The 24,969-nt window shown below is 40.0% G+C and overlaps 1 protein-coding gene across 1 annotated transcript in view; it reads left to right on the top strand.

The window, feature by feature from the left end:
* The first annotated feature begins 16,849 nt into the window (after positions 1–16,849).
* LOC122548922 (corticotropin-releasing hormone receptor 2-like) overlaps positions 16,850–24,969 on the top strand; it is a 203,352-nt gene continuing 195,232 nt past the window's right edge. Inside the window, exons 1-2 of the mRNA XM_043687903.2 lie at positions 16,850–17,277; positions 17,382–17,570. Of these exons, the coding sequence (XP_043543838.1) occupies positions 17,529–17,570 (42 nt within the window). The 5' untranslated portion in view covers positions 16,850–17,277; positions 17,382–17,528. The remainder of the gene's footprint in view (positions 17,278–17,381; positions 17,571–24,969) is intronic.

Genomic DNA, 24,969 nt, shown 5'->3' with positions numbered 1-24,969 from the left:
TTTGCCTCCCACAATAGCCTGTCATACAACTCATCCAGACAAGGGGATTTGTCCACTTTTAAGTCTGCTAAAACCTTCAATATCTCTTCACTCCTAAAGGCAAACTGCTCAACTCCTCACAGTCTCCCTTCCAGAATTCTGTACCAACATCCTCATTCACCCGAGTAAGACAGATGTGAGGTGCTTATTTAACACCTGACCAATGCCATCCAGCTCCATGCACAGACTGTCTTCTTGGTGCCTAATAGGCCCTACTCTTTCCCTGATTATCCATTTCCTCTTAATATGCTTGTAGAATAAATTGGGATTCTCCCTCACCTTACCTGCCAGTATTTTCTCATGACTTCTCTTTGCTCTCCTAATTGCTTTCATAAGTTCCTCCTGCTCTTTTCTATACTCCAATATTGATTCACTCCCTTTGCACTTGTTAAAAGCTTCTCTTTTCCTTTTTATTCAGTCCTGTATATTCCTAGACATCCAGAGTTCTCCGGATTTGTTGCTCCTACACTTCACCCTAAAGGGAACGTGTTGGGGTTATTCCTCCCGTTTACTTTTTTAAACCCTCCCAATGTTCTGATGTAGATTTGCCCAGAAGTGGCTGTTCCACTCCACTTTGGCTAGATCCTTTATTATTTTAATAAAATCTGCCTTCCCATTCCAAAACACTTTTTTGCACACTTTTCCATAACAAACTTAAATCGTACTACGTTGTGATCACTATTACTAAAATGCTACCTCACTGCCACCTCAAAGACTTGTCTGGCTTTGTTCCCCAGAATTAGGTCCAAAACTGCACCATTCCATGTTGGAATTTTTGTATTTGACATAAAACACTCTCCTGAATATATTTCATGAAACTCATCCCCTTTACACTGTGACTATTCCAATTTATATTGGGGAGGTTAAAATCCACTAACATAATTATTCTATGATTATTATAGTTAGACACCTCAGTGAATTGACTACATATCTACTTCCCTATTGCATGATGACTAGAGGCTATAATTCACAAAATGTGACTGGCCCATTTTGTTTTTACCTAAGCTCTATCCACAAAGCTTCATTTAAAGATTCGTCCAAAAAATCATTCTTTCTTACTGTCATAATGGATTCCTTAATTAACATTGCACCTTCTCCTCCCTGGCTATTTAAACACATTGAGTTGCTAGTCATACCCCTCCCTCAACCACTTCCCTGTAAGATAACAGTATCACAATTCCATGTGTCAATCCACACTCCTATCTAAGAACTGGGGAATGTAAAGCAAAATACTGCTGATGCTGGAAATTTGAAATATAAACACAAATACTCAACGGGTCTAGCAGCCGATGTAGAGAGAGGTTTTTGACTTGAGAGTTGCTATTTTTCAGAAAACGATAAAAAGAGTCTTGTTCAACATAAAATATTAAATCTGACAATCAAAATGTAGTGAAAGATTTTTTCGGAGTCTAGTTTAGAGGTCAATAAAATAGGTCACACACTGATTGACAAGGGAGTCAAAGAGTACAGGGATAGATAGGAAAGTAGAGTTGGGGCCACAAGTAGATTAGCCATGGGCCTTGTCAAATAGCTTGAAGGTTCAAATACTTCCATCTTCTAATTTGTATGTTTATAGATTCTGGCAATCTTGTTGACTTTTTCTGAATTCACCTCGGATACCTAGCTCATAAATTTGTTGTTAGTGTTCAACATATCTAAGTCTGTGCAGTTTATCAATGACAGACATTTTGTATTTTTGTCTCGTTTTAAGCTCAGACCAATCATCTGGTTAAAGCATTAGCCTGCAAGAATTACCTGAAGCTAAGAGCCAAAATTGCTAGCCCTTGGCTTACAGGAGTGTGATTTACTGAAATAAAGATAATGTCACCATTGTCCCATTCTCTCTGTGTTTATCTATGTGAGACTGACTGCACTTTAGAGTAATATCTTTGGCTACATGTGTTTTGAAACATCCTAGGGGCGTATGAATGTATGTTACTTTTCTTTATTCATTCAGATCATTTTTGTTTCTCATAGCATGACGAAACATTCTCAGGAATTGTAATCACTATACACAGTCTGAGATTTTCACTCCATGGATTTTTCTTCTCTCTTCCACATTGTGGAACAGCAGAATTATGTTGTAAGTGTGTACACTGAAAATTCTTTGTGACTCCTTCCTACCACAATACAGCCTTCTGGCATTTGCTGCTTAATGATAAATTCAAACAAAGTCCCTTTCCAGTCCTTGTAGTGACTGTGGTCTGCTTTTAGCAACTGCAGCCAGTCTGCTTTATGCAATAATACAGATAGGAATGCAGCACACTGCATAATAGAATCATATTTCTGGAAATTAATTTTGTCAGAAGCAAAATGAAATTCCTGAAACACCATGGAAATGCAATTTCTACTGATCAAATGTGAAATAGCACATTGTTGACTTTATATGTAAGCTCGCCTTTATTTATACAATTTCTCCAGCCTTTCTGAGGATCTTCAGGCAATAATTTGCATTGATATTGTAACTTTAAAGAGTTACTTATCCCAAGAGCAACATCAGAAGGAAACTGACATCACTGCAAAGAGTGAAATATATGTGATAGGAGACTTCAAGTTTGATTAAAGATGTAGGCTTTAACAAACATCTTAATGTGCAGAGTGATTTGGAGTAGTGAAAATGTTTTGGAGGAAAGTTCAGAGCTTAAAGCTAAGATGTTCAGATATATAGATGCCAATCATTGGATGCTTGGAGTAGGAGATAAATAAATGTCAAGAGATAGAAAACTTGGGAAGTTACAGGGATGAAAGGAATTGCTCTAATAGGAAAGGATGAGGTCAGAATGGGTTTTTAAGATAAGCGTATAAATGTTAAAAACAAGACTTTGTGGACCAGATCCAAAGTGAACTAACAAACACAGGCATATGGGAAAAATATACTTTGGATTAGAGCATATATTTTATATTAAAGTCAGTTTATGGAGAGAGAAAGGTGTCAATGAGTGGGGTGGAATAGTTCAGTTCAGAGATAAAGAGAACATGGAGAAGAGCAACGGCAACAGATAGTTTATGGTACGCTTGAGAAGGAGGTAAAAATAGGTGATATTCATGAAATCTCAGTGTCCAATAGGATACTGAGGCTATTTAAAATCTGGGTCAGCCTCGAACAATCAGTAACAAAGGCAAAGTTGGAATTGGTGACGAAGGAAGAGAGTGCATAGCTGAGGTCAAAGATATCTTCTTTGGTTTTGCAAATCTCCCATTGGACCCATTGGAGGCTATTACAGCTCATCAAAGACTAAAAATCAGGCAAGTATTCAACAACAAAGAGACAATGGATGAGTTTAGTAGTGAGGTGGATCTGGCTGCTATCATGGTGTTCATGGAATTTGATATTTCATCCATTGATGACATCAACTTAAGACAGCAAGTAAATGAGAAATAGGAGGTGACTAAAGTTACAGTGTTCAAGGGATTCCCAAGGTAATAGTTAGGACTGGGAAAAGAACTATTGTAAGCTACTCTGGCTATAACTAAATGGGTAGGATTAAAATCGGGCAATAAACATCCCACTCAGCTAAAAAGCAGGAGAAATATTGAAAGAGATTCTTATGGTCGACCTGGGTCCAAGGTCATGTATTGCTTGAGAACAAAGGGATTAAGAGTTCACCACCATCGGGTAGTTTGCATTTTGATTCCAGAAACTTGATTACAGAAGTTCAAAACTGATGTTGTTTGAAGGATTAGCACACATTGAGGAGGTAAATTCAGGAGGGGAAAAAAGGGGGCACTGGGGCATTCCAAGGATAGGTAACAGTTGTATCTTTAGGGGGAATTGGGGGTGATTATTGCAGATTTGAAAGGAAAGAGGACTGTAACTGAGAAAAGGAAGCCTTCCATAATATCTAATGGCCTGGACTTGGAATGGTATGGTTAATGGCACAGCAAAAATATAAGAGAACAGGAGATGGATCTCATGGACATGATGAGCTTGGATTTTTTGGGTTGCATGAGGTGAGATTAGAAACTTGAGGAAGATACAATGTCAAAGATAGCAAAATGTGAACATTTAAATTACAGCCAAAGTAAAGCGGTTCATTGGGATAATCCCAAGTTCCAGGTTTTGGGGATACATTTGAAGGTAACGTTCAGTTCCTTAGCAGCCCATTCTTATACAAAGGTGGGGTTGTAATGCACAGAAAGCAAAGTGTCTGTTTTTCCTCCTACTTTTACAGCTGGTCATATTTCTTCTAAGGACCATTGTGTAAGGAGGTTTCAGTTCTCTGGGGATGAATTGACAGAATTGTGATGCAGTTTCCAAAAAGTTCTATAGCTACTTGCTACAACTAGCACAGCATCATCTGTTATCAGTCATTGCAAACCTGAACTTGTTTGCTTGTAGCTGCTTCAAAGTTGCTGCACTTGTATAAACTAGTGGATTTATAGAGAGTTATTAAGAAGCAAATGAGAGAAATAAAATGTTGAGACAAAGATGGTCACCTGCAGTTGAGCAAATGATTTGAGAACTTTGAAAACAAAGCAGATTAGCACCGAATACGCTAGAAATCTTCAGTAGGCCTAGTGGCATCTGTGGAGAGAGAAAAACAATGTTCCAGGTCAATGGTTTTTGTCAGAACACTAATACTTTTCAGCTTTCCACCATCTTGCCTTTAACTTGGCACTTATGGTGAAACAATTAAAACTTTTGGCTCTATTAATTGGGTTCTTTAGAAAATGCAGCTAGAATTCATGCTTTTTTTTTAAATTTCACTCGGAGGATGCAAACATTACTGACAGGGCCAACATTTATTGGCTGCCCTTAGGAAAAAGTGGTAATAAGCTGCCTTCTTGAACTGCTGAAGTCAATGTAGTGAATCTACTTCTGTAAGCTAATAGAGAGGGAATTCTAAACTTTTGACGCAGCAACAATGGAGAAAGAAGAAAACATTTCTCCGTCAGGATGGTACATATTACCATGTACCTGCTATCTTTGCCTTTCTCGATGATAGAGATCATGGAGGCCAGAAGAGATTTTGTGAGTTGTCGCAGTGCAACGTGTAGATAATATCATGTGATCATGTTTCACCTGTGGTAGAGAGAGTGGAATGCATACAGTAGTAAATTGGGTGCTAATCAAACACACTGCCTTGTCTTATATGGTGTTGGGCTTCAGCATTGTGTTGCCCATCCCTGAGACAACAGCATATAGATAGATGAAGATACAGTGAAGACACTTAGAGCTCTATAAAACTCAATGAATTTATTAAGTACTGAAATGAATAAGTACTTTTATTCACACTTTTAACTACTAAACATATATCAATCTCTGTTTTTCACTTCCCTGGGCTCTGTAACTAACCCCAAACTCAGGAGAGTTGGCAGCTGGCCAGGCTGAAAATCGTCTTGACATCTTCACCACACCTCCTAATATACAATACCTCTTGTAGTATTAATCTTCAAAGCTCTGCTGAGAAAATGATTTTCTCAGGCTGCTTTATACACAGATCTCTGTGCCTTATTTGGAATTATCTATGCACGTGACCAATCCGGAATGCTTCATCTTTATTTGGTAGAGACATCACTCACTGATTTCCTGTAATCTTAGCTCTTAGCAGACCTGAATGACTCAGCTTAATACCTCACTCACATAACAGCCCACTGTAAAGCCTCTTATCAGTTGCTTTTATCTTCAGGCTCATCAACAGCTGTCTGACATGGTGAAAGAATAGCACATTTAAAACAGAGATGAGGAGGAATTAGTTCTCTCAAAGGGTGTTGAATCCTTGGAATTCACTATCCCAAAGTGCAGAGGATGCTGGGATAGTGAGTAACTTTAAGGAAGAGGAAAGTAGATTTTTAATTAGTATTATGGAGAGTAGGTAGGAAGTGGAGTTGAGGCTGAGACGATATTAGCCATGACCATATTGAAATGCGAATCAGGCTCAAGGGGCTGAATTGTCGACTCCTGCTCCTAGTTCTTAATTTCTTATCTGATTAAGGAGCTTTAGTCATCCAAGCAAATGGAGCATATTTTATCATACTCCAGAATTGTGTCTCTGCTCAGGTTTTTGGATTTCAAATACGAAGGATCTGACTTGCTTGTGCAACCATATTAAACCTATAGCTGGTCCAAATATATTTCTTGTCCAAGATGAACTCCAGGTTGTTGATCATAGTCATAGTTGATTCACAATAGTAATGCCATTGAACGTTGACCAGGCCTTAATTTAAAGCAAGAAACACTGCACATCTGCAAAGTTAAAAATGGGTCTGAATGCCATCAACAAGCATTCATTCTTCTGAACTTAGGATAAAGGGAAGGTCATTGCTGATACAACTAAAGATGTTTGGACCTTGGATGCTACAATGAAACTTCTTTTACCTTGTCCTGGAAATAAGACGAGGGGTGTCCAACAACTATAACTATCTTCCTTAGTTTTCTTTAGGGAGATTTCCCCCGGTTGCCATTAGTTTCAATTTATCACATTTTCTACATTGATACTACATTGGATCAAATGTTGCCTTGACGTCAATGGCAGTCATTCTCACCACACTTATTGAAGTCAGTTCTTTTGTGAATGCTTGAACCAACAAAATAAATAGGTAAATAGGTGAAAGAATGAGTGATGTTTATGGAACTCATCAGTAAGCAGATTATTGCTGAGTAAGTGCCTCTTAATAGCATTGTTAAAGACTCAATGCAACATTTTACAAATAGTTGATTGTTGGTTGATGCTGCTACAGTTGGCTGGATTGGATTTGCCCTACTTTTTGTGAACAGGATGTGGCTGGGAGAGTTCCACTTTAGGTGAAAGTGAGGACTGCAGATGTTGGAGATCAGAGTCAAGATTAGAGTGGTGCTGGAAAAGCATAGCAGGTTCCCCACTTTGTTGAGTGGGTGCCAATATTGTAGTGACTGGACCAGGTTAGGTAGAACTAGAGTTAGCTCTGGAGCAAAGCCTTCAGTATCGAAGACAGCTTGGCAAGACGATTCTTAGCTTTTTGTCATGTCCAGTATGCTCAGCTATTTCTTCATATCATATAGGATCAACTAGCTGAATCCTGACATCTGTGATGTGTAATTCTCAGAAGCAGTTATATTTTCCACATTGCCTTGTCATGCTCTTCATCAATTTGCTTAAACCAACACGCAAACTATATAACCACTACCATTTCCAGCAACGAAAATCTCCTTTCTGTTGTACAAGGTTTCACTTGAAACATTAAGTTTTGGAAATTGTCTTTGTCCACAGGCATTTTTTTTTCATAATGCCACAGTCTGGCTTTCCAGTAGAACCTTCTCCTTTTAGCCATTGCAGATCTTCAAGATTGCTGCAACCTGGTATACAAGGTTAAAGACAAAGATAACTGCAGATGCCGGAATCCAAGGGAGACAAGCAGGTGACTGGGAGAACACAGCAAGCCAGGCAGCATCAGGAGGTTGCTGCCTGGCTTGCTGTGTTCTCCCAGCCTCCTGCTTGTCTATCTGGCAGACAAGAGGGGGCAACCTAGAAATTGGAACAGTGCCCCCTGTTGAATCCTTGGAGCAGCCTCGCTCTTGCCCTATTAGCATTCCACACAAATAAAAGATAATATGTTTCCCAAGTGTTATTTGAAATTGTTGACATTTTATAATGTTTATTTTTGTTATTTACCTTAAAAGGAAAGGAGACTTCTTTAATTTTATTGGAAACTGCTGTTCTTGTCATTTGGGAATTAATTACTTTCCTGTTTTAAAACTTATTTCTCACTGCGGCTGTGGGTAATTTATTACTGGGATTAAAATGTTTAAATAGAATCACTTTAAAAAAACAATTGCCTAACAGAAAATAAAGGTTTTGGAGCCAAGTGTTCCTGATTGTGGCCCTGAAATTCCTTGAATGTTCCATCAACCTCCTGCCATAATTCTGGCAGCTGTGTGTCTGAAGCCCTCAGAAAGCAACAGAGATCTGCCAACATCCAACACATTCAATCCCCAAGTTAAATGATTTTCTTGTGTACATGAACAAACTGAATATATATCTTGCAACATTGACCATCAACTTGTAATCCCCAACCATTTTCAGATGAGAAGTCAAACAGGGAGACATTTCGGACTAGGCTGTTTTCATCGGTCTGTCCAATTCAAGATGTGAAATGATTGATGTTATATCAGCCTCAGAGCTCATTCTGTCACAGATGTACTGAGCTTCAGACAAATCAATCATTCAACCATTTGCTGCTGAAAGACTCTCAATGTCAGAGTCAGTATTCAGCAGTAAATTACTCAATTGAGACCTTAAGTACAAAACCAGAGCCCACAGGTATTATGTTAGGATGGCTTCAGTCGGAATGGAGGTTTGAAGAAAAGGTCATAGGTGTAAACATTAGGGGTGAAACTGGTTATGCCAACGGTGAAAATGGTTTTGTAATAAATCAACAGATTTTTGTACGCTGTCATTACATATGTATCATTAACTTGGAAAATATTGTCAATTTTTAATATTTCAAACCAAATTATCAGTGAAACTGAGACTATAAATCATTATGCTGTGTCTATTAGCACATGGATTAGGAGAAGAAGTAGGTCAGTCAGCCTTTCTAGTCTGCTCAGTCATTCAATAAGATTATAGCTGATGTGTTTCTGTTCTGATTTTTTCCCCTACCTGCCCTTAATAACCTTTGATTCCTTTGCTTAACAATATCAATCTACTTTCACTTTTAAAATATTCAACAATCCCCACCTCCACCGCCTTCTGAAGTAGAGAGTTCTCAAGTCACACAATCCTCAAGAAAAGAAAGAAATCCCCTACTCTCTATCCTAAAAGAACGACCCTTAACATTAAAACAGGATCCTCTACTTCTGCAATCACCCACAGAAGGAACCAGACTTTCCCCATCCATCTTCTCAAGATCATTCAGTTTTGTAAACTTCAGCTGGCCTTCATTTTTCCCAAGTATAGTGAAAGCAAACCCACCTTCTTTGAACCACCTCCTTTGTTTATATCCTTCTTTAAAAAGGAGATCTAAACCACCTACAATATCTGAGAAGTGGTCTCATCAGAGACTTGTACATGTGGAGTGTCAGCTCCTTACTTTTGATTCAAATCCTCTCATAATAAATGACAGCATTCCATTACCATCCCCTCCACTTGAGAGAGTCATAGGGTCATTGAGACCTTCAGCATAAAAAAAAGTCCTTTGGCTTAAAGTGTCGGCACTGGTCAAAAACAACCACCTAATTTATTCAGGTCCCATTTCCGACATTTCACCCATAGCCTTGTCATCACAAGTGCACATTGAAATATTTTTTAAATATGGTGAGGCGTTTCTGCCTCTACCACCATTACAAGTAGTGAGTTCCAGACTGCCCTCCAGGTGAAAACATGTTCCTTATGTCCCCTCTAAGCCTCCTGCCCCTTACTTTAAATTTATGCCACTGATCCCTTCACCAATGGGAAAAGTATCTTCCTGCCTATCCAGTCTAGACCTCATAATTTTACACATTTCAATCACGTCTCTCCTCAGTCTCCTCTGCTGCAAGGAAAACAATCCCAGTCTATGCAGTCTCCCTTTATAATCAAAACCTTGCAACCCAGGCCACATCCTGGTCATCTCCTGGTCATCCCCTCAATCACATCCTTCCTATAATGTGGATTCTAGAACTGCACGCAATATTCTGAATGCATGAATGAATTAGCTTTTGGTAAGGTACTCACAACGGTAAGTTTACAAGTTGCTACGTACAGTGCCACCTTAGGTATAAAGGTACGTAGGGACAAATTCTTGCGTACAAACTCCTAGGGGAAAAATACAGAAAGTAAAGAAATAAGAAGAGCAGTGTTACACACCTTCAAAATCATAGTAATAAACTCGAAAAATAAAGAGATTAAAAATCAGAATCACAGTCCTTCCATGATAATATAATAAAGGGGGAAAAAAAAGAATGAACCAAGAAAAGAGAATTTAACAGAAAGTTCACGCTCAAGGATCCGACTTCCCCGTTGGAATGTCAGGACGGACTCACCAGGATGCCGAAGATGTCACACACTGAGTAAAGCCACTGCAAGGATACCCCAGACTGATGCGGGCGAAAGCAAGCCCTGAAGGAATCCCAGGCCAGGCCAGGTCAGCCAAGCCATCGTGGAGATGCCGCAGAAGCTTGAAGGAAAACCCCGGCCAATGGAATCGCAGGCCTGGACCCACCTCATCTTCAGCCACTTCTGACACAACCGCAGTGATCGGCCGGATCCCACCGCATGCGCCGCTGCAGCAACCCCGCGGAACCTCCACCTCACCTGAAGCCGCCAGAAGGAGGTAAGGTAAACGTGTTGGTGAGACGGCGCTAGGACCGCCGCGGCAGAAGCCACCAGGAAACAGAACTTGCCCCCGACGTCTCTCGCATAAGCCCCATGCTCCAGAGGCCACTTGTCACCATCAATGCTGTGGCCATGACCGAGCTCAACACCACGAAGTAAATAAAATAAAATGACAGTAAAACTAAAAAAAAGTAAGAGAAAGAGAAGAGGGAGAAAAAAGAAACGAAAACAAGTTGTTGCCTACCCAACATTTTATACAGTTCCAGCATAACATCATTTCCCTGAAACTCTATTCCTTGGCTAATAAAGGGAAGTATCTTATATGTCTTCTACCTACTTCATCTACCTGGAGAGAAGATCAGGGAAAAAAAGATTGCCCATGGGAAATAAAATGAATCCAATCCTCTCCGAGCCTATTTCACACCAATTTCACCACCACATTCTTAGTGTTTTAGCGAACCTTGTTAACAGTTAATCCAGGGAAAATGTCTTGCTCAATATTGTGAGAATATGACAGATACTGGATCAAAATCAACTGGGATGTTCTAATGGAAACAATGCACTTACAGGAAGGAAGTGTTAATGGGTATAGATAAAGGACAGAGAATCATGAATGGAAATGTAGAACTGCCAACACTGACAATAATATTAATCGAGTTTAATCCATCACCTTGCAAATTCACTTTATTACACATGCCACCTACATTTCCACTGAACGTTTTCAACTAATGCCTTTAACAAGAGCTGAACAAAGTTTTGGATGAGGACAGAATCGCTGGTCAGTTCAGAAATCAACAAATAATCCCAAGAAGTCAGTGCGAGAACCACAGAAAGGTCAGTCCAAGAATGGCAATAGTCTCAAGTGTGTGGATACATGTAGGATAGATTAGATTAGATTCCCTACAGTGTGGAAATAGGCCCTCGGCCCAGCAAGTCCACACCAACCCTTCGAAGAGTAACCCACCCACAACCATTCCCCTACCTTGTATTTACCCCTAACTAATGTACCTAACATTATGGGAGATTTAGCTTGGCCAATTCACCTAACCTGCACATCTTTGGACTGTGGGGGAAAACCCACACAGACACGGGCAGAATGTGCAAACTCCACGCAAACAGTGACCCAAGGCATTGAACCTGGGTCCCTGGTGCTGTGAGGCAGCAGTACTAACCACTGAGCCACCGTGCTGCCCTGAATTACTCCTCTGGAGTTGATTTGGTTTAGAAACAGTGCGAGGGATACAGGTAATTGAATTGACTGTGCATGATTTGTGAAAAGGCTACGCTCAATCATTTAGAGCCTGGTTGCATTTATCCTTTGGGATCAAGTACAATCATTGACCTGTGCCTGATTTCTAGGGATGGTAACAGGTCAGAGGAAGGAAATGTCTGGTGTAGAAATTCCAGGATTTATTTGTAAGGTCAACGTACCAGCTTTTACTGGTCTTATAATGGTTGATATTCTAATCTCTAACACTAATTTTCTTTGTCTTGTTGCACCTAATTTCCAAAGCTTGGTGCCTTGCTGAATTCTGATTTTCAAGTGCCTACCTAATGTCAAAATTAGCTCCAGCAACTAGTCAGCCTGGGTTTGCTAAACATAGTATAATTTCTTCAGTAGCTCAGTCATTTTTTACATTCTTTTAAAGGGATTTGGTCATCTCCGACAAGTTCATCCCTAATTACACTTTAATTCACTAACTTACTTTACAGGTCAGTTACTATTGAGTTATTTATTGTCACATCAATGTAGAAAGATAATGAAAAAGTGCTTTGCAGTCTAGCAATATTTTGAGTTACAAAAAGAAATTATTTAAATAGAGTTCATCCTCTGTTCAAATTAGGCCTCAAGCACAGCCCCAGGGCTTCTGCAAGGTATCTGCAAAGTGTCCCGGGCTTCAAGGAGTCCCCACTCTAGGTAGAGCAATGACAACCTCATCAAGAGCCCCTGCTTCAGATATACTGTAGCCAGGAGTCCCCACTCAAGGCATCACCTCTGTCACAGCGACTCATTGCCACCACCAAGAGTCCCAGTCAATGACCCGTTAAGCCCACCTGTCTACAGCAGCCCACTTGACTGCAGCATCCTGCCAAGTCTGTACTCACCAGTCTCCCATGCCCAGGAGTCCCCACTCCAGGCCCACACCGCTCCAGCTTCCCTACAGCATCAGAAGATGAAGAAAAGGAGAGAGAGACACAGAGAGAGAGACATACATAGATCGACAGATAAAGAGAGAGAGAGAGAGAAGAAAGCAACTGGCCTGGAGTGGACTGGGTCAGAAGCCCAAACACTACCTTCTGTGCCTGTACCACCATTTTGAGGTGGGAGACACTATGACTGAAGAAAGAGAGTTAAGTATCAACCACATCACTTGAGACCTGAAATTGCATGCAAACCAGACTATGGCAGAATTAGGCCATTAGGTCAAGCCTGCTTCACTGTTCAATCATAGCTGATATATTTCTCCTGCCGTCTCCCATAACCTTTGATCGCCTCACTAGTCAAGAGCCTATCCATCTCTATCTTAAATAGAGATAATGACTTGGCCTCCACAGCCCTCTGTGGTAATAAATTTATAGATTCACCACCCTCTGGCTGAAGAAATTCCCCTTCATTTTCAGTCTAAAGGATCATCTATTTACTCTGATGCTATGCCTCGGGTTCTAGTCTCTCCTACTTGTGGAAACATCTTCCCCACCTCCACTTTACCCAAGCCTTTCAATATTCTGTAAATTTCAATGATGCCAAAGCATGCCAAAGCGTGGCGGCACGGTGGCACAGTGGTTAGCACTGCTGCCTCACAGTGCCAGAGACCCGGGTTCAATTCCCGCGTCAGGCGACTGACTGTGCGGAGTTTGCACATTCTCCTCGTGTCTGCGTGGGTTTCCTCCGGGTGCTCCGGTTTCCTCCCACAGTCCAAAGATGTGCAGGGTCAGGTGAATTGCCATGCTAAATTGCCCGTAGTGTTAGGTAAGGGGTAGATGTGTATGGGTGGGTGACGCTTCGGCGGGGCGGTGTGGACTTGTTGGGCCGAAGGGCCTGTTTCCACACTGTAAGTAATCTAATCTAATCTAATCTAATCTAATGATAGATTCCTTTCCCTGAAGAACACTAGTAAACCAAAACATTTTTACAACAATTTTTGACAGTTTCATGGTTATCATCACTGATGGTTAGCTTTCAATCTCAGATTTATTAATTGATTTGAAAATTTCACTTGTTACTATGATGGGATGTAAAATATGTTCCAGAACATCAGCCTGGGCATCTGGATCACTGAATGATCTCACTGGTCTACTCTTTTTAAAATGGGCTAGCTGCCTACTCTACACTTGCTGTGAAGAGACAAAGTCAGCACACCTTTAATTTGTGCATTTAATCTACAATTATTGCAGAGCCTTAAACAGATTCTCACAGCAGTGGCACCCAAAACATTCAACTCAACTTTGGCCAGAATAACAAATCATTAATTGTCTTCACAAGGGTTTCAAACATTCTACAAAATATCAAGACTATTCCAATTTAAGTATTAAAGTTTTGAACCGAATGAAATATTTGGAGAATAAACCAATAAGTTAGGGTTGAATCAAGAATTTTACTAAATATGAATACATGGAATATGTACAATGGATCAGGTATGTGTTTATCTGGAATGGATGTTAACCAAAAGTCAAAGTTTGGGATTGTTCAAACTAACACGCTAATTCTGAACATTGCTCATCCAAATAAGTTTAAAATCATTGACTTCCAGTGAATTGACTTATTTGTCTGTCATATCTCAATATACATTAATTTTTGCTGGCACTCCTGAATTAATTACAATTTTTTTTCTCTTTCTAAACCTTAAAAATGCTCCACATTCCATTAATTCTGCGATAATTAAGTTCATGTTTAGCTTTCCAAGTTTGTTCTATTTAATATCAGAATGTCCAACCGAAGTCCCACTATTGTTAATAGTAAGCACTGTTGCAATCTAGGAAGCACAGCAATGAATTAGCTCACAGAAAACTCTCACAAACAGGATTGTGACAATGATGAGGTTGCCAGTTTGGTGATGTTAGTTAGTAATAATTCTGCAGGACAGTGCAGAGCAATTCATTATTCTTCAAAATAGTGCTTTGGAGTCTTTTACATTAATCTGAGAAAGAGGGTAAAACTTTAGTTTTCCATCCAAATTTGCCCCTGACTATACAAGACTGGAGTGTTGGCTTAAATTTTGAGTTCACATCTCAGGAGTGTGATTTTCACTCTGAAATTCTGGATTCAGAAATTAGAATGTTGCCATTAAACCAGCGTTGGCACCTTAAAAGCTGGTGAGGTTTTTGTTAGTCATAAAGTCACAATTGTAAGTTTAAAGTATTTGGGCACACATTGGTCATCGTTTAAAACTCCGAGCTAGGGTTGTCAGTTGAACATGATGGAAATAGCTGCAAACACAGAGGGAGAGATGAGTGTTTTTTTTCTTTAAATCCAGTAAACATTTGTTTTTGTTGGAAAGGAGCAGTATCAGGTTGGCAAAATAATAGTAACTCTGAACTGGACACTACTTTCTGAGAGGGTTTTAGCAAATTTCTATTCTGCTCAACTTATCACTGTTTCTTTCTGTATTTTATGATAGAGAAGATGGGTTTTTCATCATTAATGCATTGACTCGGCGGATAGTAATGATGAATGTGACAGATGTTGTTATGCATTTCTTTTGCAATTTTTTTTAACTTGTGAGTGTGTATATATAAAACGTATATCATATAGTTCTTAGAATGTTGTTGAGATTACTAAGGTTGCACTAATTGTACATCCAACGTGGAAATTCATTTAGATATTAGTAGGGGATAGCAGGATTTTATCCTGATGAACATTAACGAGACGAAGGGCTTATGCCCAAAACACGACTCTCGTGCTCTTCAGATGCTGCCTGATCTGCTGTGCTTTTCCAGCGCCACACTTTTCAACTCTGATTCTCCAGCATCTGCAATCCTCACATTCTCTCGGTCACCAGTGCCAAAATGACCAAATACATTGAGGAATGTTATCCATAAAAGCCATTTTTATCTGGACTAATACAATGGTGCAACCTGCTAATTTTAATATGTAATTATATTTTGCCACATCTAAAAAGCATTCTAAAATAATGGCTATTACTATTGGCCCACGGTTGAATTTGCAATAACACAAATAAATTTGCATGGAAATTAGAAGCATAACCTAACATAATAAAAATTAACAGATGTTCAATACACTTTGCACTATGATTGCCAACAGTACCAAATAAAAAAATCTCCACCTTAATATTGCTGAATTCATTATCTATGATCATAACCATAATTGTATTCTTGTTTAAATTAAATTGGGACGACATGGTGGCTCAGTGGTTAGCACTACTGCCTCACACACCAAGGACCCGCGTTCGATTCCAGCCTTGGATGGTTGTCTGTGTGGAGTTTACACATTCTCCTAGTGTCTGAGTGGGTTTGCTCTGGTTTCATCCCACAGTCACAAAGATGTGCAGGTCAGGTGAATTGGCCATGCTAAATTGTCAATAGCGTTAGGTGCATTAGTCAGAGGGGAAGTAGGTCTGTGTGGGTTACTCTTGGGAGGGTCTGTGTGGACTGGTTGGGCCGAAGGGCCTGTTTCCACACTGTAGGGGATCTAATCTAACAGACTAAACGTCTATTAAATAGTGGAGTGGAATTTGATATCTTGTCACTGTTGTGGCAGTGCAAGGCACAGGGATAAGTTTTTCAAGATTCCAGTGAATAACCATGAACAACATGCCTAACTTTCAAGAAGAAACCTGAAAGTTATATATCATCTTAACAATCATCAGACAACTCAAAATGCCTGGCAGTCAGTGGAGTATCTTTGAGCCATTGTTGTGATGAGGGAAACATGACAGTCAACTTGTGCTCAGCAAGCACCCCACAAGTAGCAATATGATATTATCAGGTAAATTGTTTTGTCACATTGATTTATTGAATCCAGCCTCAGGGATAATTCCCCTGCTCTTCTTTAAAATAAAAGAGTTGGATCTTTTAATGTTTAGCCCAAGAGAGAGCCTCCATTTAGCATTTCCCTATAATTCCTGATAACCTGCAGCACCACCTCAGGACTGTACTGAACGGCCAGCCGCAAACCCTGAAGTGACTCAACCCATTCTCCCCATGTCCCTGTCCTGTCCCCCAGACTTGCACTTGGTGGTATCTGGAAAACACGAGACTCACATCCTGACAGTTACAGGCGCCTGTTTAGAAAGTATAATGTGAAAAGAAGCTATGGGATCTGACCGACTCATGCTAAGGCAGTGTAAGACGACAGTCGTAGGAGTTTGACAGTTTGTTTTAGAAAAAAAATAAAACTTTTTCTGGGCACTTTTCTTCCCAGTCGGGGGTATGATGACGGTGTTCCTTTAGAGACCTCGAAACCTAGTCAAAGAGTGAGAAACCCGACACTGGAGCGGGAGGGTGGTCAGAATGGGATATAGATAGCAGGTCAGTCATTGTGAATGCAATCTGATCCCCGGCTGCCCCACTGACACAGTGCAACCAATTGGTATTGAAAATAAATAAATGTGGCAATTATCCTTGGATCGACGCCTTCTCCCCACTCTGTGTAGCGGGGATATCACAGCCACTCCCGGATCGGAGGAATTCTGCGCTTAAGGATTCAAATTGGTAGCGACAGTTAAAAATAAATATGCGCCCGCAAGAAGCAGCGATCATCTGTGTCACAAGCGGTCCCTTCCCACAACACACAAAACCGAGCCATAGCAACACACCGTGGGCAGAGTGATGTCAAACTAATCCAAACCCATCTGAAGGGTTCCATTTGGAAAGGCACTCGTCCGGACCGGGAATTCGCTGGAGGATACGCTTAAACACTCGGTTCCCGATCCTCGAACGAGGGAGAGAGAAAGAGAGAGAGAGAGAATAAAGGAGGGAGGGCGGCCGTGGATTTGGGAGAGATGGTCTTGCAAGATTAAAGAAGGCTGCTCGCTTTTAAAAGGTCAGCCAGGAAAAGTTACAGTTGTACATGCAATTAAGACAACAACAAAAAACTTGCAAAAGCCTGCGGGCTGATTTAAATCTCTCTCTTACACACACACACAGACACAAACACACGTCCCAGGATCTGGCTCGGACTTCGCTCATCTGACCAGGAATTCATAAAAACTCAAAGCCCGGCGACAGACAGAACGAAAAACCTCCCAACGGGGCATGGGGCAAGTAAAGGGAGTCGGTAACACTGAGTAAACCATGGGTCTACAGAGGGCGATTTTCTGGACTTTACTGTTTCATGTAAGTTTCGCTTTGAAGTGGGACTGTGCGTATGTAAACCCGCGGAACATGTTTAAGTCTAGCTATCGTAATTATGTGCTATATATTGACTTAAAAGATACAATCTGGCTCATAGAATTACTTTGTGATTGGGGTTATGTGTGATTTATGTACAGTATAAAAATATGTTTACAAAGGCGTGAAACTAGTCCATTCGAATGGTTTGCATTAGTGTTTTCACCAGGAATTACTGCCTCCGCTCTAAACAGAGATGTTCCTTGGGTACCTCCGGGAACTGAGTGCTGCGGCATCTCTAAACTGGGAAGAGCTCTTTGCTCTGGCTGCCTGGGCTAAATACATTGACCAGACAACACTCCCCACGCAGCTCAGGGTCATTGCTACACGGACTAAGGTCAGCGGCCAGCAATGACCCGAGAGGGTGCAGAGGGTAACAAGGCTCGGAGCCCTGACTCTCATATAGCACCTTCTGCCAGTGATCATGATGTGGAGATGCCGGTAATGGACTAGGGTGGACAAAGTTCAAAATCACACAACACCAGCTAATAGAGCAGCAGGTTTATTTGGAGGCACTAACTTTTGAAGCGCTGCTTCTTCATCAGGTGGTTGAGAAACAGGACCATAAGACACAGAAATTATAGCAAAAATACTCCAGTAGGATTGTCACTTTGGAATATGAGATTTCAGGGCATTTCTTTAACTTAACCGTACCCTTCCTCCCTGCCCTAGCTCGTAATTTACTCTCTGTATTAATCGGAAAAGAATTTTGCTTAGAAATCGTAGTCAAAAAAATGTCAGCGCTTAATTTATTCACTCATCTTGACAAATGATGTGACGGTGCGGTTCAAATCTCATTGTGAATATGAGACCTTTCATTCGCTGTATACATTCTCTGTAAAATGCTTTGGGACGTTCTGAAGTCTAATGTGAAAGCGTCTCCCCACCATCTTCCCAAGAGCACGGATGGGCAATAAGTGTTGGCCCAGCTGGTGTCACCCACATCCCACAGAGCAATAACACCCATCCAATTGCCACCTCGATTTGCCATCGTTACTCTTTTATTCAATGTCCTGATCCGTATGATACCAGGCCACTAAAGGTGGAATTGCCTCATAGTCTAATAGTGGCAACTGACTATTTGGTTGGGTTCTGTGTATCTGACACAAACCATCATGATGCACACCAAGTTTTTTAAAAATATCTATTTCCCCCAATGCTTTTAATTTGTGCAATGTTCTCGATAAATGCAATTCATTGGTATGTATTAATATTCACCCTGTTGGATTAATGATTGCAAGAACTTAATGACAGGTTGTTCAAGTGTTGCAAATAAAGGAGGAACATACAAGTCCGGAAGGCTATATTGCATTATGTCCCGCCATCCCAGGAAATGTTTCACTGAACAATAATGTGTCTCCCCTCCTTGATCTGACTAAAAGATCAGACCCTATTATCTCCTTTGCCATTCCAGCCCTTGTCAAGTATCTAAATCCAAACTGTTTTTCAGTCGATTAACTTGTTAAACTGGTGACTAGAAAATCATACGGCTAGAAACGAGAGGGAAATGCTGACAAAAAAACAAACTAACCTTTTTGAGCTAGAGAACACCTGAAAGGAAAGAAAAAATAATAACCTGCACTAATAGCAGATTATAATGTCCCCAAGTGTTTCATAGGATAATGACTAGACAAGAGTTAATACCAAGCCAAAGAAAACTCGACAGTCCTTGATCAGTTTTGTTTTGTCAAATGAGAGAGAACTGTGAAGGTTTAGAGAGGAGATTGCTAAGTCTAAGGTCAAAACAGGATAGGGTTCGACTGTCAATGGTGGGAGCAAAGGAATTGGAAGGGAGGGGAGAATAAATTCTTGCTGAGTGCCAGGGCTGGGAGGGTGAGTGAGATGGGAAACGGAGGAGTCCAGATTGCCAGAGGGGAGATTTGAAACAAGAATGAGATGTTGAAAATCTGAAGGGACAGTCAGTGTAGGTCAACAAGCACAAGGGTGTTGGAGGGATAGGGATAGATTAGTATTATAGGAAGGGTTTGGAGGGATATGGGCCAGGTGCTGGCAGGTGGGACGAGAGTGGGTTGAGATATCTGGTCGGCATGGACAGGTTGGACCGAAGGGTCTGTTTCCATGCTGTACATCTCTATGACTCTATGTTATCTTAAAGAAGATGACACCTAATTAAAATTAATCATTCAACCAGGCAGAGGAATAATGAGTGCTGGCCATTCATTTACATGTATTCGTCATTTTTGGTCACATCTACTGAACAGCAAAACTGCTTATTTTGCAGACCTGAAGCAGAAATAGTAGGAATTTCATATGCTTATTAGTTTATCTGGTTATACTGAGTCCCATGATGAGACAAAGTAGCAGCTCTGTGCAATATTAGCAAGGGGCATGTTTTTCCTTTATCTGCTATTTTAATTAAAGTATTAATAGATTTACTTTAGAGCGGCTAATTCATTTCTTACACAACAGACAAAGGAATTTCTTACAGATTTTTTAATCCACCGATTAATAACACAACTCAGCTGGGGTTCTATCTGGAAAGGGATTTGATTTTGCTGATAACTTTACCATATTTGTCGATATGAATATGAAACAGAAAATCCAGATTCATTCTTGGAATGACTCTTGATTAAAATTGCAAGAAAAGCTTGAATGAGTCCACCGTTGATTAGCAAAGGTCCCTGTCATCGGAATGCTTTAGGAACATTGGAAAACAAAAATGGAGCATTTTCAGTTAAAACTAAATACAGCATAAATGCGAATGCATGGATTGAATCTAATTCTAAACATTTATTGCAGACTACATTTGGTTTTTGTTAAATATTCTTTCACTTCTAAAAACGCCGATGTATTTTTGATGTGAGTAAAAGTGGTTTAATATCCGGAATTCAAGCTACTTGGCACAGGCGGTGAAGTCAGTTTGGGAAACTGTCACTCTCAGTTTGACAGAATTTGCAATCTCCTCTTAAATGTTCCAGTTTATAATCCCTCGTTGTTAATTTATTAGTGGCAAGCATTACTGGCATTTTCTGTTTAACTTGAGGCAAAGGAAAAGTGCCTTTTGCCACCTGTAGAAATATCTCAAAGCTCTTCAAGCTTTGAAGTGCGCAAATGTGACAACCATCTAGCCTGAAATATGGTTGAGATAGATATTGGCTAAGCTTTTAACTACTCTTAGCTGAGCCTGCTTCCTAGCAACCTACTCTTCTTTGTGTGCTCCTGGGTGATCTCTGATATCCATCTGAAGGGGCAGAAAATACTTCAATTTAAATTCTTACCTAATAAGACCATTAAAAAATAGAAACATGAATAGGCCATTTGACCCTCCAAACCTATTCTGCTATGCAATAGAATTATGGCCGATCTAACATCTCTTACGTCCACTTTCCTGCCCTTTCCCCATGATTCCTCAACTGATCAAAAGTCTATCTATCCCAGCCTTAAACAAGACCTCTGCCTTCACAACTCTCTGTGGCAAGGAATTTCAAAGACTCATAACTCTCAGAGAGAAGAAATTCCTCCTCATCTCAGTCTTAAATTGGCACCCCTTAATTCTGAGACTATGCCCTCTATTTCTAGACTCTCCCATGAGGGGAAACATCTGCTCAGCATTCACCCTGTCAAGCCCCATAAGATTCAACAAGATCATTTCTCACTTTCCTAAACTCCAATGAGTAGAGTCCCAACCTATTTAACCTTTGGTCATAAATCAATCCCTCCATACCAGGAATGAGGGAGGGTAAATGGCAAAATGACACTTCCTCACATCTCGAATTGCCCTGACAACAGTGAGAGTCAGCCATGCATTGTGGAAATAGAGTCACGCATGGGTCAGACTAGGTAGAAGAGACTTCTAGTTCCTCTGAAGAATAGCAGTGTATTAATTCAGTTTTTAAATCAAACTGGAAACTTTCATAGTCCCTTTTATCAGGAGCCAGCTCACAAAGTGCCAGATTTATTTCATAACTTTTCATGGTGGAACTTGACTTCATGACTGTCCAATGGAAGTTCAGTGCATGACCATTAGGCTTCTGTGCCTTTCAGCAATGCCTCAACAAGAAACAGACTGCATAGATTTCATAACAGATAGCTGTAGAAAATACTGGAATTGCTCAGCAGGTCCAGCAATACCTATATATAGAGAGAGAAATATAAAAGTTAATGTTTCAGATTTGTGACCTTGCATCAGCTCAGCATGAAAAGAATCCTAATTAAAAGAACAATTATTATTTTTTACAGCATTTCATTCTCAGTAAATGAATTGAGTTATTAGAAAACATTCAGCAAAGTTACACAAGTAAGATTCCCAGATGGAATTAATGTTCACAGAATTTTAGGAGAATGGGTAAGAAGCTGATCAGTATCAAATACACAAGACTCAGACAGGGAGTCATTGCTTCCCCTGCAAGCAGACCTTTCAGAACTGGTATGCTTGTCAGTGGCAGACCATTTACCTCTAATCACACCTCCATGCCAGGAAATTGCAATTTTCTCCTCAAAGATGATCTCACTTTTCTGGAGCATGGTAGGTTTTGCATCCACTCAATGGCTTGACATGACTTTGATCAGTCAGTCAATTAAACATTGCAGAATTAGCTCCTAACGCATTCAAGTAGTTGGCATTGGGAGATTGACAGGATTGCTACTGCTTCTTTGTCTTGGCATCCACTTTTGCCTGATCTCAGTAGCTTAGGAGCTTTTGTATTAAACACATTACATGAATGCAAGTTACTATATTACAGTAATGGATGAGCAATGGACGCAGTCTTGTTGATGCCCATCTGTTTCGTATTTGGGTTGCTGTATGGAAATTCCATGTAAATAGCTGGTATACATCCTCAGGTATCTGCAGGAATCAAAAGCAGCCAGCTGCCTCAAGGCAAGATACATGTATCTTTGTTTAAGATAAAAAGATTCATATGACAACAAGTGTAAGGTAGGATATTTAATGTTGATTCCCTAGCAGCTATGGTAATAGAATTGGATACTATTCTTGTTGATCTTTCTTACTAAACTTCAAAAAGGATAACATAGTAACATTTTGCATTATTTATATAGGGCTCTAATGCAGCCAGTCAAATTATATGACAGGGATTGGTAAGCCTGAATCCTACCGTACTTATTATTCCAACAAAAGTAACAACAATCTGCATTCACATAACACCTTTAACATAGAAAAATGACACAAAATGCATCAATGAGATTAAATCAGTCAAGAAATTGATAACGTAGTGACCAAAGGACAAAAACCTGTCCCTTCACCACATGTATTGCAGTCTCTCAAAAAGAAGGTTTATCTTCCCATAATGCAGTGAGGGACAGGCAATGAAAAACTGGTCTTACTGGTGATACCTGTAGAGCATGTACAAAATGTTCTTGCATTTGAGTCAGAGTTAATGATTCAAACTTAATGCAAAACATCTCTTGTATAGAAATTTTAAAGATATCATTCTAAGCTGAAAAATTTCAAACTTGCTTAAGAATAATAGAAAATCTATTGCACTACATGAAAAAATGCAGGAAGCTCCCCTGGTTAATAACCTTCTGACCAGTGTGTTCCACCGATCAATCACACAAATGTATAGGTGAGAGCCTTTCCATACTATTGTCAATTCTCAGGTGTCTGTTGCAGCAGAATAAAATACTGCTTGTTCAGCACAAATCATAAGATTCCTGCTATCAGGATTGATTTTAGTGGCTTGAAATTCTCACAATACAAAAGGCTTAAAAATAAATGAGGCGTATGTAAATTAATAATCATCTAAATATAACTGGAATGCTAAACAGCACAGTTTGCAGTTCTACAATGTGTAACCTCATTAGTGCATTTTGCTTTTTCTGAACAAAAATCTTTAAAAAGCTTGCATCTTTAAAAATCTTTAAAAAGCAAACCAACATTGGAAGTAAGCCAGACGTACATCATATGGAGACCCCAGTCTGATTTTGTTAACCATATGACTTGGCTATGCTTTTATTTAAACAGTGTGTGGGCATTGCTGGCAAAGCAAACATTTATTGCCATCTCTAAGAATCCTTGCACTAACTGGCTCCCTAGACCACTTCAGACAGCAGTCCACCATATGATGTGGAGCTGGATGCATATGCACACCAGTATTGGTGAGTATGGTGGATTTCCTTCTCTGAAGGGCATTAGTTGTTACCACAATCAAAACTAGTAGTTATGCTCATGATAATGGTCAAAACTTAAATTCTGCCATCTGTCATGGTAAAAGTTAAACACAAGTCATCAACGCATTAGCTGGATCTTGAGAAACTGGTCCAGTGACCTTACCATTATGCCATCATCTCTGATGGATGCCAGCATTAAGTATGAGTTTTCTGTTGCTAACTGTAAGGGCACTTAGCTTCCTCACACCCTCTTTTTACTCACTTCACAGTAAACAATGGTAAAGATAATGGTGGGAGGATTGGTGATGCTGGTCATGGTAGTGAGGGAGCTGGTTGTAGCATTGGAAGTGGTGGAAATATTAAGATGATAATGTACATTGTGATGGAGTGCCATTGGAGGTATTGGAAATGATGATGGTGATAGTGGTGAGGATGTTAGAGATAATGTAAATGAGAATGATGATGGAAGTATTTGAGGTGGAGTTGGTCATGATATTTATATTGTTGAAGGCACTGGAGTTTCTGATGATGGTGTCAATGTGGAAATCATCATGGAAGTGAGGTTAAAGCTGTTCATAGAAATTGCTACCAAAGTGATGCAGATAGCTGTGATAGTATTAGTTATGGAGATCCATATGGATGTGGTGAACATGGCTGTCATGTTTGTGGAGATGATGACAGATGTAATGGAAATGGATGGCGCAGATGGTTATGGAGATTTCTTTTATCGTGGAGCAGGCATCACTGGCTATTGTCCATCCGTAGTTGCCCTTTAGAAGATGGTGGTGAGTGCCTTCTTGAACTGCTGCACTCCACATACTGTAGGTTGCCCTACAATGTCCTTAAGCAGGAAATTGCAGGTGGAGGTGCAGAAGATATTAATGGTACAGATAATGGTGAAGTGACAGAGACAATGGCTGGAGAGAAGGATGATGGTAGTGAAGACTTTGGAAATTGTATTGTTATTTAAACTTCAGAGGATGGACAATATCACAGGCAATTGGAATCTTCTAATATTCCATAATGACAAACATATCCAACCTGTGGTCTGAAAGAATGAAACTGATTGAATATTCTGGTTCTTTTAACCTAGGCAACTCAGTACTGTCTGTAGTTATGTTGCTTAACTGTTGGTGGTTCCTGTTTATATTTTGTTGGCCTCAAAAGGAATTGTTCTTGCTGCTGTTGCCGTACTGGTGAATAAGTTCCAAATAATAACATCCAATTCTATTATTATCAGGAACATGAGAAATAT

The sequence above is a fragment of the Chiloscyllium plagiosum genome, unplaced genomic scaffold, assembly GCF_037043375.1.
Source record: "Chiloscyllium plagiosum isolate Xiang-an unplaced genomic scaffold, Cpla_swu_hap1 HiC_scaffold_4, whole genome shotgun sequence".
NCBI classification, from domain to species: Eukaryota; Metazoa; Chordata; class Chondrichthyes; order Orectolobiformes; family Hemiscylliidae; genus Chiloscyllium; species Chiloscyllium plagiosum.
Note: the sequence above shows the minus strand (reverse complement) of the source record. Positions and strands in the feature narration are given on the sequence as shown.